The following is a 17192-nucleotide window of genomic DNA, read 5'->3' as shown; positions in this document are numbered from 1 at the left end:
CAAACATCAACACTCCTACAATTTATGCTTGTAATATTAGATGATATGTAAGTCTACAAATCCTCATAAATTATACACCACGTATACCAAGGTTGTACATCGTCTATAGATCTTAAAACAATTGGGCCATGATACGAGCAAAAAAATGTATCACATCCAAGTCTCCTCCATTATTCTACACAAGATGTCACTATTGATAGTTAGCTAGAGCTGCCTACAGAATGATCTTATTTAATAGAGAAGAATCCAAGAATATTTGGCACTACCTTATTGATACATGGAGAATGTTTGCACATGTTACCACCTTCGGGGGAAGGTGAGGAAGAAGAGTGCCACAATCGCTTCTTCTTAGCGGTAGTAACGCATGAATCACTTACTAACAGATCCTTGTTCATTAACCTTGCTCTTAATGCCTCATAGTTGGCACAAATTTTTGCATTCATGTTAAGAGAAAGTTTCTTTGTCGACTCAAATATTCTGAAAAGCAAATTACTTTTACTTTAACTAAAACCAAAAAATGCATAGAGAACATATTGACGCTAAGGTACAAAAAATTGTTTGAACATAAACGTGTGAAAAAAAAATTATTATTAAAAGAGATATCAATAGAATATTCAAAACTTTTTGTAAAAAAATATCAACAATATATGATGCTCCAATCTCTCTGAAGCCTTTAGGTGTCTGTTCCAAGCCCACCATAGAAAAATACATTTACTCTCTGATCAGTATCTAGCTTGAGGCCACCTAGACCATAGAAGTTTGAATGGGTAGCAAAAGGATTAAGATCATCTTTGCCAAAGTAATGAAAGTCCAAACTATCATGAAAAAATAGTAGAGCGTGGAAAGTATCCACTTCCCATTTGAGTGGGAGAACCAAGTTTACTTATTTGAACCTCTCCTCCAAATTGAAGCTCATCAGCATAGTTGTTATTAAAATTGGTGACAATATTAGGCCCAATAGCCAATCACATTTGCATCTAGCTGTAAAAACCACCTCCCTGAGCGTGGCTCCTGAAGAAACTTTAAATAGTTATGCTTTTGTGTCTTTCAAGAAAACAATTTCTAGAAACATCTCTCTCTCTCTCCCCCTATATATATATATATATATATATATATATATATATATATATATATATATATATATATATATATATATATACGAGTACGGCTAGCCTCGTTCAGCGGCCTCTCTCTCTCTCTCTCTCTCTCTCTCTCTCTCTCTCTCTCTCTCTCTCTCTTTATCACGTGCTTCTCTCACTTTTGGCATTTAGCCTTCATCTCACGGATAGAGACACGTGTAAAGAGTTACTACCTCCGTCATATTATGTTAGTAGATATACACACACACACACACACACACACACACACACACACACACATATATATATATATATGTCCTCTAAAATCTTTACCTTAAAAATTGCAAATAGAACGTATTTTTGTCCATTTGAATCACCTAGAATGGAGGTCCCTGATGGAAACTTCTCTCCCAAAGTCCAACTAAAATCAGTTTGTACAAAACCACTGCAAAACCTATTGAAGCATCCAGTTTCTCCATAATTATCATTCTGCCACCAAGATAAAGAAAATGTGTGTGGGTGTAAACATACTTAAAATTGGAGCCTATCGAATTGAGCACGATTTATGGATTTAGCAAGTAATGGTACTTTGATTATTACCATATCTAAATGGAGTGGAAGTAAATGTTTCCTTTTGCACATAATAATATTTTGGGCCATTTTGAAGTACGAAAAATGATAGAAACAAATTTTGCTTCATAGAAGAAAATAGAATGATATGTCCTCCTTTGATAATACCTAGTTTGAATTCAAAATTCAAATTCAATATTCAAATATGAAAACGTTGGGATCTCAAATTTATATTGTCGAAATATTGAAAGGAGAAAGTTTCTTAAAGGTATATGAAAAATAATAGAAAATGACATACATAGTTCTTGCTCATACCAGTCATAAAACACAATTTAAGTAATGCTACTGTTCTATGGAAGAAAATTCAAAAAAATAAAAGGAAAATTACCAAAATACCCCTCAAATTTTGAAAATTCCCAAAATATCCTTGAAATTTTGTCATATATTTCCAAAATGTCCTTCAAATATTCCAAAATTCCCAAAATACCCCTAATTGTGAGAGTAAATTTCCTTTTTACGTCTTCACAAGAAGAGTGATTGTCTATTGTACAAGATGCTAAAACTACAATTTGAATTGGTTATGTAGGTTTTGAAGATGAATTGCTTCATTATTTTTAAACATAATTGCCTTTTTTGCGATGGTAACTGGTGACAAATTACATGCTAAGCACTCAACAACGGATCTCAATTGTCAAAAATGAATGAAGATAGAAAATCTTGAACAATCCAACCAAAATAGATACAAGGGTATTTTGGGAATTTTCTCAAATTAGAGGGGTATTTTGGTAATTTTCCCAAAAATAAATTGAGCAAGTATCATATCCTATTCCAAAATGATTAGATAGTATGCAAGTCTTTCATACATTTAGTATGTTATGTTCTCTTTATTTAGTACAATTTTTTGCATCTTATCAAAAATTCTTGCTTACTTTGGACTCTTCTAATCATGTTTTTGAGTATGATAATATTTTCAAAGGAAAATTGTGATATTAATGATTGTGAGTAAACAAAATCTAGAAATCTACATTAAGATGAAGGAAATCATAAGCCCTTAAATAAATGAAAGGAACCACTTACAAATTGGAAGATGATACTATAAAAATAAAACTTTAAAAGAAGCCATCATAGCCTTAAATGAAGGGATCCATTTGCAATCTAAAACAAGGCATTCAAAAATTTGTAGGTCTTTCTCTTCTCTCCTCTATGGCATGTTTTAACATGTGGGGGAAAAAAGGTTTTAGAGAATTTTGCATGTATTAAGAAGAAGGCAATGTGCATTGGATGAGGTCACCAAAAGCAAGGGTTTGTGTTACTACTTTTGATCTAGATTGGGTCTAGCACACCAGAGTTAGCAAGTTTCTGATCATAACATGTCTAGTGCAGAGTCTCGGGGAGTCCACTATGTAAAAATTGCAAATATCACGTGCGAACAAGAGGTATTTAAATTATCTCTCATCTATATATTTTAAGTATTTTATGTATCCTTTATGTATGCATTTTTGTAAAAACACTAGCCCTTATGTATAAAAAATTTCACTTTCTCAATTAAAAAACCCTTTATGTAAGTCCACTTTTCTATAAATGTACCTAATTATAAATCCTTATTTTGTTCGCACGTGCTATCTTACATATTTTCTAGTGGACGCCCTAGGATGGAAGTATTAGATAAGTACCGTCCAATAAATGAAGAGACGTGGGTCATCATCTTCAAATGCTACTGGGTGAACCTGAAACAAGAAGCAGATATGTCTTTTACAAATAATATAGAATGTGTGATATATGAATCCACAATCAAAGACTAGCATAGTATGCATACAATCCAACCCACCTCCAATGTAGAGTAATTGTCCTTGTCTTCTCGATTTGCAATGACCCAAATTTGGCCAATGCTAACCTCTCCATCTTGGACGTAAGGTTTGTTGATTGTTAGAGCAGCAGTAGAACCAGTGAACAAGTCACCTTCCGAAATGGCGGAGTATATTGCATACTACAAAATTTGATATAACAAATTAGTGATGTAATGCTTGTGTGTGTGTGTGCGCGTGCGCGCACATGCATGCGTGTACAACAAAATTTGATATAACAAATTAGTGATGTAATGCTTGTGTGTGTGTGTGTGCGCACGCGCACATGCATGCGTGTGCGTGTGTGCGTGTATGTGTGTGTGTGTGTGTGTGTGTGTGTGTGTGTGTGTGTGTGTGTGAGAGAGAGAGAGAGAGAGAGAGAGAGTGTGTGTGTGTGTGTAAATTTGTAGAGACAAGCCCAAGAGAACTCAAAGATCTATCTGATGTATCTTGAACTCAAGACCGGATACTTTAAAGGGAACTTGGATAATGTGTGTGTGTGTTTGTTTTCCCAATTAAAAAAACAGAGTTGATCTTTCTATGGAGGTTGAGATTAAGACTCGTTAGATAGACCAACAAAAACCAAGAGAGAAGAAGGAGAAGGTTCAAAGATCTGTCGGAAGAGACGTGGATGGAGAGAGAGAGAGAGAGAGAGAGAGAGAGGCACAAGAAGAAGAGAATTTTAACGTAGTAGGAAACTATCCCAAGAGACCTTTTAGAGAGAGAAAGAGAGAGAGGCAGAAGAAGAAGAGAATTTTAACGTAGTAGGAAACTATCCCAAGAGACCTTAGAGAGAGAGAGAGAGAGAGAGAGAGAGAGAAGAGAAGAATTGAACTCAAGACCTGTTATTCAAAAGGGAGAAGACGAAGAAGAAGAACAGAGAGAGAGAGAGAGAGAACAAAAGTTCGAAGTACAGAGTGCTTGAGGTCCGATGGAGTGTGGATGTGGACGACGTCCTCGAAGATGTCGCCGAGCTGGGCGGCCATGGACCCCACGTGCGCCGAGCAGCCGTCCGCCACCTCCGGCTCGAAGAGCGCTCTTGCAGCTCGCGACGGTTTCCGCCAGCCCGATCCGGCCTTGGGAAATTGAGACGCGGCCTGCCAAAATTGCAGCATTCCATGAATACATGAGCTCTCTCTCTCTCTCTCTCTCTCTCTCTCTCTCTTTCTTTTTGTGGGCAGTAACTCTTCCAGCGTGAGTGGCGAGGAGGAGCTGGTGGCATTGGCGGGGTAAAGGCGCACACAGTCGATGACCTTGCCACTCGACAGCTCATGCGACGCCAAGGTGACCACGCTGAAAGCAGAAGCAGGCTGCTCATGATGTGCTAATTGAGCTGGTCGCTTAACCCCGGTTAAGTTGGCGAAGGGGAAGTTAACCCCATCCCCACGAGCAGCCTCAATACGAGTCATCAACATCACCAGAATTGAACACATCATCCGTGCATGTAGAGAACGCTCCATTGCAGCTTTCCTGCAGAAGTTTAGGGTCCCGGACACGGTAGTCTTTAACACTCATGAATTTAATGCTGCGTTGATATACGCCTCGGGGACCCGTTCTAGGAAGAAGCATCAAACAAGGTAGAGGTTGAAACTTGACGCCGAACATCCCAAAGTGTCTCTCTCTCTCTCTCTCTCTCTCTCTCTCTCTCTCTCTATATATATATATATATATATATATATATATATATATGCAATCATGCAAGACATCAAAATGTGGTTTTGAACATGGGATGGAGCACACTTGCTTCAGCATGCTGCATCACTTGGGTAGGCATAGTGTGCATATAGATAATCCAAGTTAGCTTCCACTCCCTTCGATATGCAAGATGGGCATTGGAGCTCTTGAAAAGAGTTCCTTTGTGTATGTACAGTATGCCTACCCTACTTAAGTGCTCAGTCTTTGACTCGAGTTGTATTTACACATCTAAACTAACATAATATGGCGACAGGGGGACCCTTTACACGTGTCGAAATCTGCGACATGAAGGCTAAACTCCAAAACTTACAGAAGCCCTTGTGCACGCAATAAAAAGGGAGAGAGAAAAAGAGAGAGAGACCGCCGAAGACGATCGGCTGTACTAGTCTTGTCTAGGAACGGATCACAGTAGGTTGGAAAAGGGACACTTTTATGTCCTCTTAACCAAGCAACTTCTTGGGACTTTGACAAAAGATCCAAAGGGAGCTCTACACCATTTTATATTGACAAAGTTGTCTTATGATCTGAAAAATACTTGTCTTTTTATTTTGCTATGAATTCCACCTGTTACCATGCCCTCGCAAAAGCCTTTTTAAATTAAGTTGTGGAGAAAACATGTTTCTTTCGTCCATTTTTTCAAATGTCGAAAGTGATACTTGCATTAAAAATCATCTTTCAACCTAATTTCATGCTTTTAAGAAATATGAATGTCTATAATTAATTCATTAAAATCTGTCTATGTCAATTTATTGGCGAGATTTGAACTTTTATGAAAATTTTAGTGCTCACATGCATTCCCATAGGCATTTATGCCTCATCAAGTTATTTTTTTCCTATGTATAATGTAGTTGTGAAACACCCAAGCACTTCGATGTCTAGGGGGACTCTATCTTTGATTTCAAACCTTTTTAAGAAAATGGGCTTTTTTTAATTAAAAAAAGGCACTTGACATGTTTTTATAGATGTGTTTTGTGGAAGTGAGCGTGGACCACACAGATTTAAGAGTGTGAGGAATCATGTGCATAGATTGACTTATGAATTCATGTGGCTCGTCATTGTGCATATATGGAGGCAATCTTTTGTGCATAAGCCCAAAAGGTATGATTCACCTCAACCTTCTGGTGAATGGACTTCCCTGCATGTGCACAAATTTAGTTGTTTCATAAGCCCAAAAGGTATGATTAATCTCAACCTTCTGGTGAATGGACTTCCCTGCCTGTGCACAAATTTAATTGCATGAACATATGAATGAAGACAATTGGATGAGAACTTATAAGGCCATTTAAGATAGGGACACAAGAATCTTGGAGCTGCCACTCAAAGGCACAATTGTAAGTCCCATTTGTATACATCAGAAAAGAGTGGAAAGCTAAACTACGAGCTTCAAAGTTGGCAAGCCAAGTCAAAGCACTCCACTTAGCATCAAATGGGAACCCACACAATGGTGCTTGAAACAAAATTTATCCTCACAGGACAAGCATGCAAGGAACTAAGCAATATTGGGTGCTAACAAATTTGGATGCCCATAGAACTTAACTTCAACTTCAATTAGGCTACATACAAACTAAAGATTCCATCATACATAAGAAGGAACCAACAAAGAGTATCACCACTTGTTGCAACCAAATGGGTTTTTGAAGCACCAAAGTCTCTTTGCAGATATACCGAAGGAGCCACAACCAAGCAGTTTTTGCAACAAGGGAGAATACCACTAGAGATTTCTAGAAGATACGACTCTTTTTCTTTACATACATTGTCTTATGAGGTGTGAAAATTCACCATTTTTTGAATTATCGAGAGGACTTTTACTAAATAAAATTACTACTCATATGATTTATTATTAAGTTATAAAGCTACTCACATTTTAGGTGATTAGGGATGGTCGACAACAATTTGTGTATACTTCACTATTCAAACCTACTTCACTTTGGTTTCAAACAGGTACTACATGCGTTGTCTTTTATGCCTTGCCTAGTCCATTGGTCATGTACATTAAAAAAAAATCGATTTAGGTAGTGTGTAAATACGTGTCCTAGTATATATTTTTTGATTTAGATAACACCACTTATCAATGCAGATCTATCAATTTAGGTAGCATGAGTGCAAATTCACAGATTTAGGTAGCACACCAACAAACAACACATTCACAGATTTAGGTAGCACACCAACAAACAACACATTCACTAGTTTAAACAATGTCAGTGCACATTGCTGATTGAGCGACATTAGTGTAGATTTGCGAATATAGGCATCACACCTTGATTCGTTCATTTAGGCAATATCGAATATAAAATCATGCTTCAATCGCCGGTCACCATCTCCTTTAAGACGATTTTGTTAACCCGGGTATATAATGGAAGTGATTTGGATTTGGATTTGGATTTAGATTTGGATTTGGATTTGGTTTATGATTATTAGTTGTCAACATTGTGTATAGAATTGGACCTTAAATTTATGAGAGTTGATTACTGAACAATGAGTGCGAATAATGATATCCTAATCCATCAGCATATGACATATATTGCTTTTTATCATAGTATGGGACACTGGAATATGCACTATGCCGATGACGACATCCGTTTATTTAAGCTTATGAATTTTTATGTTTATACATGATATTTTTAACACATAATTCTAACCATTGTTTTTGACAAGTATGATTTGCAGACTCTTAACTTAGCAACTGAAGACAATTGCTTTCCTAATGGAGAGGTATGTAGTGGAAATGAAAAAAATATTTATTTATTGCAACTGACATGTGGAAAAAGCATAAACGATCAAGGAAAATTCAAAAGGATAGAATGTTTATTAATATTGTATTACTAAAGAGCTCTTTATGAGCTTCGGTCACTTTATGTTTGGACGGACAGTTTGTAATCATTTTTTAGCATTCAAGAAATCCATAAGTAAATACATGCAAGAGAAAAACTAGTGTCTGTGTTTTTGTTCTCTCTTCTCACCCCTCCTCTATCACCATGCCTATGTAGCATTGCACTGTAGGAAGTGCACCTACACGCATTTTTGTGCTCTACCTCGCTCCTTGTCTCCTTGAGAGTAGTCTTGCTCAGGGTTTTAGTGTGTATACAATTTGTAGGTATGTGATCTGTGATTTTGTGCATGTAGAATGGTATTTTGTGTACATTTGTAGGAACACCTTGCTTCTCGTCTATATCAATAGGCTTCCAAAGTAGAGGGGTTCTCCACTAGTTGGTGGTTCAGATGTGTCCCACACCCCAACAAGCCTCCATGTGTGTCATTTGAGCACCCAAGTACAAAGTATCCTTTCCTGGAGAATTTAACAGAAGGGGTTGGGAGAAAAATGCCTTTCCCTAGAGGATTTAACAGTAGGGTATAGGCCAAATACACCTCCCATAGAGATTGGTAGGCAGCTAGGTGGTATGTCAAATACAAATGGGTCTTCCTCCGATGTTAGAGGTCAAAAGGGTGAATGCCTACTACAAAACTTCAAAATGTTTTGTTTTGTCAGTGTTGACTACATAGTGTTGGTTTTGTTAATGCTTCTCTTCCTCTCAAAGTGTGTCATCAAAGTTGTCAATGTGGATGCCGATGATGGCATGGCATATGATGTGTCAAACTTTGTGCAAATACTAGTGAGGATGGTCTTACCCAAAACTGGAAAGTGGTTGATCCTTGTACAAACATAATTTTTGTGAAGCCGAATCTTATTGTTCTTTGTATGTATGCAAATGTGAATGCAAAGGTTTTGTGAAAATGCATGGTGTTTGTGCTAGTAGGGCCTTTGATCATTTGTATTTTGGGCCATACCTTCCCCCGTAGAATCCCCTTTGAAGTTGTTTGGTGTTTGGATAAAATCATACACTACTTTGTTTAACCATGAGAATAAGCCTCTTCAGTCAGCCTCAAGCCTTGGAGCCCTTGGTGGCTCCTATGGGAAAGTGATTTAGCACAAAATTCAAATCCCTTGGAGTGAGGAGATTGTGGAGCTTCCCCTTGCTAGGGATGGAGGCCTTGAGGTGTGTAGAAAAATATTTTGGGCTAGTGGAAAAAAAAGTTTGGGCATGTGAATCACCCCATGCGGTCTTGAAAGGGATATGCAATGTGTTTGAGCACCTAGCTTTGCATCCGGTTGTTGCCCGAATGAGCCTTGCACATGAACTAGCCCTTGTGGACTCAAACTCCCTTATAGAATGATTTGAATCTAGAGAGCCTTGAGCCCACAACTTCTTGTGCCTACTATGCACTATAATTGGTAGCCTAGACCAATTGTCCTTTATGTCTTGTAGATTGAGAGAGTCAAAAAGATACTATTTGACCTTGGCTTTGTGAAGTAGCTCCCCTTCATAGACATCTAAATTTTTCAATAGTGTTAGAGGCTCTAATCTCACCCAAATGATGCAATTTTGGGGCTCAATCTGAAGCTCTTTGCAAGGAATATGTAGGAGATTGATTACCCTATTGAGAAATATCAGTTGAACCAAATTTAAAGCTCAATCAAGTGCACTCTTTGAGAGATTCTCACACACACTTCTAATGCAAAGGGATTAGTTGGTGGTATGGATGTGTCACACTCCCCAACAGTATTTAAGTTTGTTTTTGTTACTTTTGGCTTGGATTTTATTTTTTGTTTGGATTTGTAATGCTTCTAATAAAAAGGTCAAAAATAATAAATAAATAGAAAATAGGTTTACATGGAGAAATAGTGTGTACTATGATGATCAAGAAGATATGACGGACAAGAATGTCAAACCTTGTTCGATTTTGACGACGGAGATAGAAAGTCCAAATTAGGCCCACAGTGCCTAATTTTGCAAATTTTATAGAAGCTAGGCAAACAGAGTCCAAATGACAAGATTTTCAAAGAGAAAATGTGTTTTGTAACTTAGGGGGACTAACCAAGAGGTAGAAAAAAATTTGGTCTAATAGGTCCAAGGATTATATACTATGTAGGTCAAAAATAGAGTCTCATTTCCATTTGTCACCTTTAGAGAGAGCTTCAAGAGGTCTACTTCTATGCACTTTTGTGCGCTTAGTGGAAAACACAATGCACAGATTCACACAAGACATGAGGGGTAGGTTCCTAACCTACTAATGAGATTGTTTTACTGCATGATTGTCAAATGGGCACCCCTGAAAACTCAGGTCACCAGGGGCTTCCTAGAGTAGAAGGACAAAAAAATGACCATAGCGACCAATTTGGTGCACCAAAATGGACCAAATTGCATGGAGGCATAATGGAGTAGTTTTGTATTATACAAGTGTGTTCAGCAATCAGATGCCATTGCCAATACCTATAAAGAGGACCCATTAACCTCATTTTATCCCATGTGGCACTCTTGACTCTTGACGCTTTTGAAGTTTGAATCCAATCCAGTCTGATGCCAATCCGATCTGAATCTATCATTTGAAGTTTTCTTCATCTAATTCTATGCCATTTGATCATCTGGTATGTGAAGGCATGAATTCCATATCAGTTCCTCTGAGCCTAACTCTAGAAGAGCTTTCAAGCTTCATCTCATTCCACTAAGTCTTTGGATGAGTGCTTTGTCATTCTGCTCTCTTGCTTCTCATGCTCATATCTCCCTTGTGTGAAGTGCTATTATGAATCCTCAATTGGCATTGCAACCATAGGTGAAAGATCTTCAATTCAACGGAACCATCTGTGTCTTTGTGTTTTTGTCGGAAGCATCTTCTTGCTATGAAGGACAAAAAAATGACCATAGCAACCAATTTGGTGCACCAAAATGGGCCAAACCGCATGGAGGCATAATGGAGTAGTTTTTGTACTATACGGCCATGTCGAGCAATCGGATGCCAGTGACAACACCTATAAAGAGGAGCCATTAATATCATTTTATCATGTTGGGAACTCTTGACTCTTGATGCTTATGACACTTGCATTGTATCACATAGAAGAGCCTAGTAGAGCTTAGAAGAGCCTATGAGCACTCAATATAGATTCTTTATATCAATTGTACTTTTCAAGTTAGAACCTTCTTTCTAGTTGTGAGTAATTCATTCCAAAATCTTATAACCTTGTATTTGTATTTGAATCTCAACCATTTGTATCCAATTATACTCTGAACCATATTCTAGAATTTGAATTGCATTTTGAGTTCTCCCATTCAGTGTCTCGTAATTCGAGCTTTTCTATTTGTTTAGGTCCAATCACTTGTCTAAAGGATGGTGCCAATCTAGCCTGAATCCAATACAATCATATGCCAATCCGGTCTGAATTTTTCTTTATCTAATTCTATGCCATCCGATCATTCGGTATGTGAAGACATGAATTCCAAATTGGTTCCTTCGAGCCTAACTCTAGAATAGTTGTCAAGCTTTATCTCATTCCACTACTAAGTCTTTGGATAATGATTCTAAGTACTCTATATAATCTCTTGCTTATCATGATCATATCTCCCTTGTGTGAATTTCTATTATGAATCCTCAATTGGCATTGCAATCATAGGTGAAAGCTCTTCAATTCAGTAGAAGCATCTATGTTTGTGTGTTTTTGTCAGAAGCATCTTCTTGCTATGCATGTTCTTGTTGCTTGAATTATGTATCCATTTGGAATTTTGAGCATAGGAGAGGATAGACCTCCCTTAGACAAATCTATTAAGCATATTAAATGTCAAAATTGACTTGCTAAAAATAGGCCACTAAGTATAGGCATGATTTTGTTAATGTTATAATGAAGATTTAAGACCATAGAGAGGTTCTATTTGGTCGTGACTCCTTTCCTAGAAAGTTTGGTTCCTTTTGAAGAAATTTAGCTTAGTGAAACACACACATGTGCTTGTGATTAGAAGACTAGATTTTGGTGACTTACACTCAGTAGAGAGTGACACTTGAGAGTAGTAAATTTTGAAGAAATTTAGCTTAGCGAAACACATATGTGTGTTTGTGGCTAGAAGGCTAGCTTTCGGTAATTGAACCTCACTAGGAATTGACACTTGAAAGTAGTAAGTTGTGACTGGGGCTCCCAAAAGATTGACAACCTCTTGTAGTCTCCATGCACTAGTCGGTTCATCTACATTCCATGGATTGACATATTAGTGTAGGTGGTTCTTGCTTTGTCACCCACCATTGATATGGTGAGGCTAGGTACCCTACCAATATTCTCACATTGATGTTGTGGATGAGGAAAGCAACCTAGACTAGAGAAAACCATGTACTTTATTTGTTTGTCCAAAGCTTCCTCTAGATCATTATGGAATAGTCAATCTTTACTTTCTTTTAACACATGGTTGGGGATTAGTTTCTGCCAATTGGCTTGTGGGTAAGCTTCTGAGATCCACATTGAGTTTATATTGTTTTTCCTTTTTTTTCCATTTTTTAAAATTTTAGTGGGAGTAGAGTAAGTAAAAACCGTCAAGATTGCATTTGTTCTATCAAATTTTTGAAGTGGATCAATGTCACGGCTAGGGACTTGCTACGCGCCGTGTGCGAGCCACAAAGGCTCCTAGCACACAGTCATACAACAGACAAGCTCACAAGGAAGAATGGTGTGTCACTCACCTTCCTGCGTAGTTGCGAATGAAGGATTCCCGCTCCGCGAAGAAGAGGGAGACGCCGCTACGCCGCGCTCAACCGCCTCGCCGCCGTCGTGCCGCCGCAACGCTCGATCATACACACACTCTCACACTCTCACACTCTCTCTCTCTCTCTCTCTCTCTCTCTCTCTCTCTCTCACTCTCACACACACACACACACACACACACACACACACACACACACGTACACACACACACACAAGGAGATGGTGAAGGAGAAGGTGGAGATGGAGCAAGAGCGGCTTCTATTGCACAATGAGAGAATGAGTAAAAATTAGGTTTAGTGGCTTTTATATGAGCTCACCCCATTCACACTTGGGCGCCCATACTTAGCCAACTAACTCCTTGAATATTCCAGTTAGAGTGCGCCTGTCATCGGCGATCACCCTTACCCTGTTCCTATTGGTCCGACAAGCCCGGTACCTGACTCTAAACAATACAACGTTTATAGATCATAGGGTGTCCGTGTGCCGTGAGGGTTAACATGCCCCCCTTCCTGATGTAGATTCCGTCCTCGGAAGCTATCCAGTTGAAGCTCGTTCGTCGAGATGGAAGAACAGTCGACATGGATGTGCGTAGCCTTCTTCAATCACTGCAAAATCAAACAACATTGCCACAGTAATTGCATTCTCATATACAATTAAAAATCATATGCAATTTTAGACAGAAAAATTGATTGGTAACAGAATTTTAGACAATTTGTCAGCAATAAACATTAAATTGCAATATAATCAAATGCATAAACAGATGTAAAGGTAAAAAATTAAACAAGTCCGGGGTCGCTAATTTAACGGTCAAAAGGCACTAGAGCTCGACTATTAATACCATGGGTAACTTCTCAATTTTTTCTGGTCAATTAAGTTGTTTAATCGCGAGAGCCAAGTATTTGATGTTCGAGGGTTGACTAGAGGCTATACCTAGAAGACCTTGTAGTTAAGCTACAATAAAAGGAATTTCTCATGAAATCATCGCCTGACTGATTACCTTTTCTTTGACCCCCCAAAGTCTTTTCACATTGATTCAATTTTGATGTGTGTGCTTATTTTGTATGCCTTGGGTTTTTTGCTTTTCAAGGAAAAGCGCCCACACTGGGAACCTCTAGGGCTCTAGTACCATAGGCGATACATGTGAGTGAAGTACCAATTTAAGCAGGGATTTCTCTTCCAGCTTAAAATTTTACATTGTGGCACTTTGATTTTTTGTTTGTTCATTTTCAGCATTTTAATTTTGTAACTTTGGGGGGTCATATAACACTGTTACCCTCCCCAGGCTCATCACATTAGTAAACTCCCTTTATAATACTTAAGCTAAAGGTCAATAGGGTTAAGCCCACTAGAAAGCCCTAGTACATTTCACACAATGCTTCCTAAATCGAATTAAGAACCTAAGTAACCATTGCTTATTAGAAAGGCATTCCCCATGGTATTAAGAGAAGATTTCTAATACCTAGCTTGGTCAAACTAGCTTAGTCGGACTGCTTGATTTTTAAACCTAGACAAGTGATTATGACAAAACATTACGTACATTGAATTAAATGTTTGATACTAAGCAAATGCGCTGAATATTATGCTACCAATCACAATCAAAGTAGACAAACATGGATGCAAAAAGATAAGGGCAATGCTAATGGACATAAAACACCTGTTTGTGTTGATGGTCGCCCTTGATTTGAAGTGTGAACGAGAGAAAGGTTCCATGAAGGTCCAAATCCTATCAATAGCAACACGCTCCTGTACACACTAGGAAACAAAAGGAATACCTCCAGGAGGCACATTAGTGGGAAAAGGTACCAACACTTATTGAACACAACAAAAAACATAAGAAACCCTAACCTAATTATTTGCACTCCCCCTAAAGAGTCAAGGGAATAGGATATTGTAGAGGTTGGGGGGAAACCCTAAGGCTAAACCCCTATCCTCGTCGTCGAGATAAACAAAGTCATCATCCATGAGACCATATGTGCCATCCGTGTAGTCATGTAAATTTTCTTCTTCATCATAGGTGCCCATGTTTACTAAGAAGGTCACTAGACGCCTATAGTCATCTTGGTCAAAAGGGTAGGCTTGTGCAATGGGAGAAACGCTCTCTACTAAGTATGGATCAGACGTGGTCAAGAGACGTATCAGCCATTCTAACTCCTCAAAATTCCTCTCACATGCTAGCGTACCTATCAAATCCCATTCACATGCAAGCACTGGAAAGACCATGTGAAACATTTGTGAAAAGGAACGAGGGTACCTCTCACCCAAGGCAGGAGTGGATGACTCTAGCGTACTAGCCATATCTGTACACTCAAATAGATGATGGTTAGAGTGCAAATATTACAAGGGTTGTGTTCTTGTGCATAACTTGTTTTTATTATTTTGTGTTATGGCTCTTGCTCTTTTACTTTTTTATCTTGTTTTTGTGAGTATAAGACTTTATATATACATTCCCTAAGATTGGAGATTGAGAGGTCAGGGAGGAAGGTTGAGAGGGAAGCAAGTGAATGACGGATGTCAGCAAACACTCCCCCCTTCCTTGGGTAGATCATACTTTTTGGAATGATGTCGTCACCTTTTGAAACCAATTGTTCCAAGTTGTTATGGGTAAAGGCTTTAACCAATAGTTTTCGATCACCCTATGTGTTTCCTCTAGTTGCAAGGGTGGTAAGGTACTCTCCCATGATTTTATTTGCAACATTGTTGGAGGTGGTGAATCTACAACGGGAGGTGCAAACTCTTTCTTGCTTGTATGGATATGTACAATGGTAGGTGGAGGTTGTGTCGAAGCTTCTATTTCCGTATAGGAACTACATGAAGAGCAAGAAGCTTCATTTGCTTTTCCTGTTCCTGAGCTAGGTGGAACAAATCGTTCTTTCTTTGGTACCCAAACTAGCTCTGGAGCAGGTGTGTCGCATTCCGTGATTTTTTCCTTTCCACGATTTTCAATTTGTTTTGGAGTCACAGGATTGGGTTTACATGGGCCAGGTGACGGGTAAGAGTACAATTTACGTTTGGGCACCCAGATTTGATCATTTCCTTTTATAGTATCCTTGGGCTTTTAATAGTCGTTTAGGAATCCAGCGCCACATTTTCTTACATTTCTTGGAGCGAGTGGGACGTTTCTTACGAGGCTTCCGTTTTTTAGCATCAGCCATGGTTACTAAAGAAGCTTTAGGGACCCACTTGTATGCTTTCTTTGTTATATTAGGATGGTTCTTGTGTGTCTCAAGCTTTCTTTCAACTACATCAGTTGAAGATCTAGAGAGTTGGGCTATGGGGACGTATGGTTCAACCTCGTGGACATGCAATGTCTTGGGTTTTATTTCCTTAGGCAATATCTCAGGGACTATGGCTTGAGTGGTAGGGATAAGAGTTGGTTTTTGCGTTGTGACACCCCCAGTCCCCCAATCAATAGTGCATTTGGTGGCTATCATCCACGTGCGTCCTAGGTTTATATTACCCTCCATAGTTCCAGTAGGCATGACCAAAAATTCTTGAGCTACAATTCCATTGTCATAACTGACAGAAGTGTGCCAGATTCCAAAAACCGTAGTTTTTTTCTTGTTGACACCCTTGACTTGGATAATACTCTCAGATAGAGGTGGCTTCCCTAACTGACACCACACCCCATAGGATAGCAGATTATATCTAGCACCCGTGTCCAATAAGGCGTTATATAGCACTTTTCCATAGGCACTATTTAACTCAATAGGGTATCGTAGAGGTGTGTCAGAGTCCAACCAATCCTCTTCGATTTCCACGTGGAATGCATCTGTGACTCCAAGGTTAGCCTCTCGTTTTTGTCTTATACGTTATTGTCGCTCCTTAGCCTCAGCTTGAGCTTGTATCTTCTTTAACTCGGTTTGTGCTTTGGCGGCCTTGTTTTGATGAATGGCCCGTAGTTCTTCTTGGCTTAAAGGATCATAATATCTTTTGAATTTACTCCCATTGAGGAATCCAATGGTTTCAACTCCATCAAGAGTTTCCACACGAAGGGTACCTTGTGGGGTAATTTCACATACTCTATATGGTCCTTTACCAGCATATTTCAACTTTTTCTTCTCTTTACGTACACCATACATAAGGACTTTATCACCAACTTTGATGCCCTTGTCCTTCACATGGCGATCAAACCACTTCTTTCTCCTATCCTTTTCCACAAGAGCATTTTGCACAGCCAACTGTCTCTCTTCGTCTAGTTTTTCTAAGATATACAAACGCTCGGTCAAGGGGTTACCATTCCATCCTTCTTGCGAAGCTACCCTAAGACTAGGAATGACAAACTCCCAAGGCATAACCGCTTCTTGGCCGTATACCATTTTGAATGGCGTACAATTAATAGCCACTTTATAAGCAGTACGATAAGCCCATAGAGCAGATGTCAACTTCAAATCCCAATAAGTGCGATGAGCTTCTACCGTCTTGGTTAAAATAGAGATTAGAGTCTTGTTGGTGCTCTTGGCTTGTCCATTAGCTTGCGGGTAATAA

General features: G+C 38.7%; 1 protein-coding gene across 1 annotated transcript; it reads right to left on the bottom strand.

Moving 5' to 3' along the window:
• Positions 1 to 700: 700 nt before the first annotated feature.
• LOC147435938 (uncharacterized) lies at positions 701 to 4953 on the bottom strand. Its single transcript, XM_086488066.1, has 5 exons — positions 4408 to 4953; positions 3478 to 3636; positions 3323 to 3376; positions 1413 to 1568; positions 701 to 1011 (listed from the first exon to the last, which is right to left on the bottom strand). The coding sequence occupies exons 1-5, from the start codon at positions 4951 to 4953 to the stop codon at positions 949 to 951; spliced, it is 978 nt and encodes a 325-aa protein (XP_086344192.1). The 3' UTR covers positions 701 to 948.
• Between the last annotated feature and the right edge of the window lie 12239 nt (positions 4954 to 17192).

This window comes from Adiantum capillus-veneris, chromosome 18, assembly GCF_014529385.1.
Source record: "Adiantum capillus-veneris isolate H3 chromosome 18, ASM1452938v2, whole genome shotgun sequence".
Lineage (NCBI taxonomy): Eukaryota > Viridiplantae > Streptophyta > Polypodiopsida > Polypodiales > Pteridaceae > Adiantum > Adiantum capillus-veneris.
Note: the sequence above shows the minus strand (reverse complement) of the source record. Positions and strands in the feature narration are given on the sequence as shown.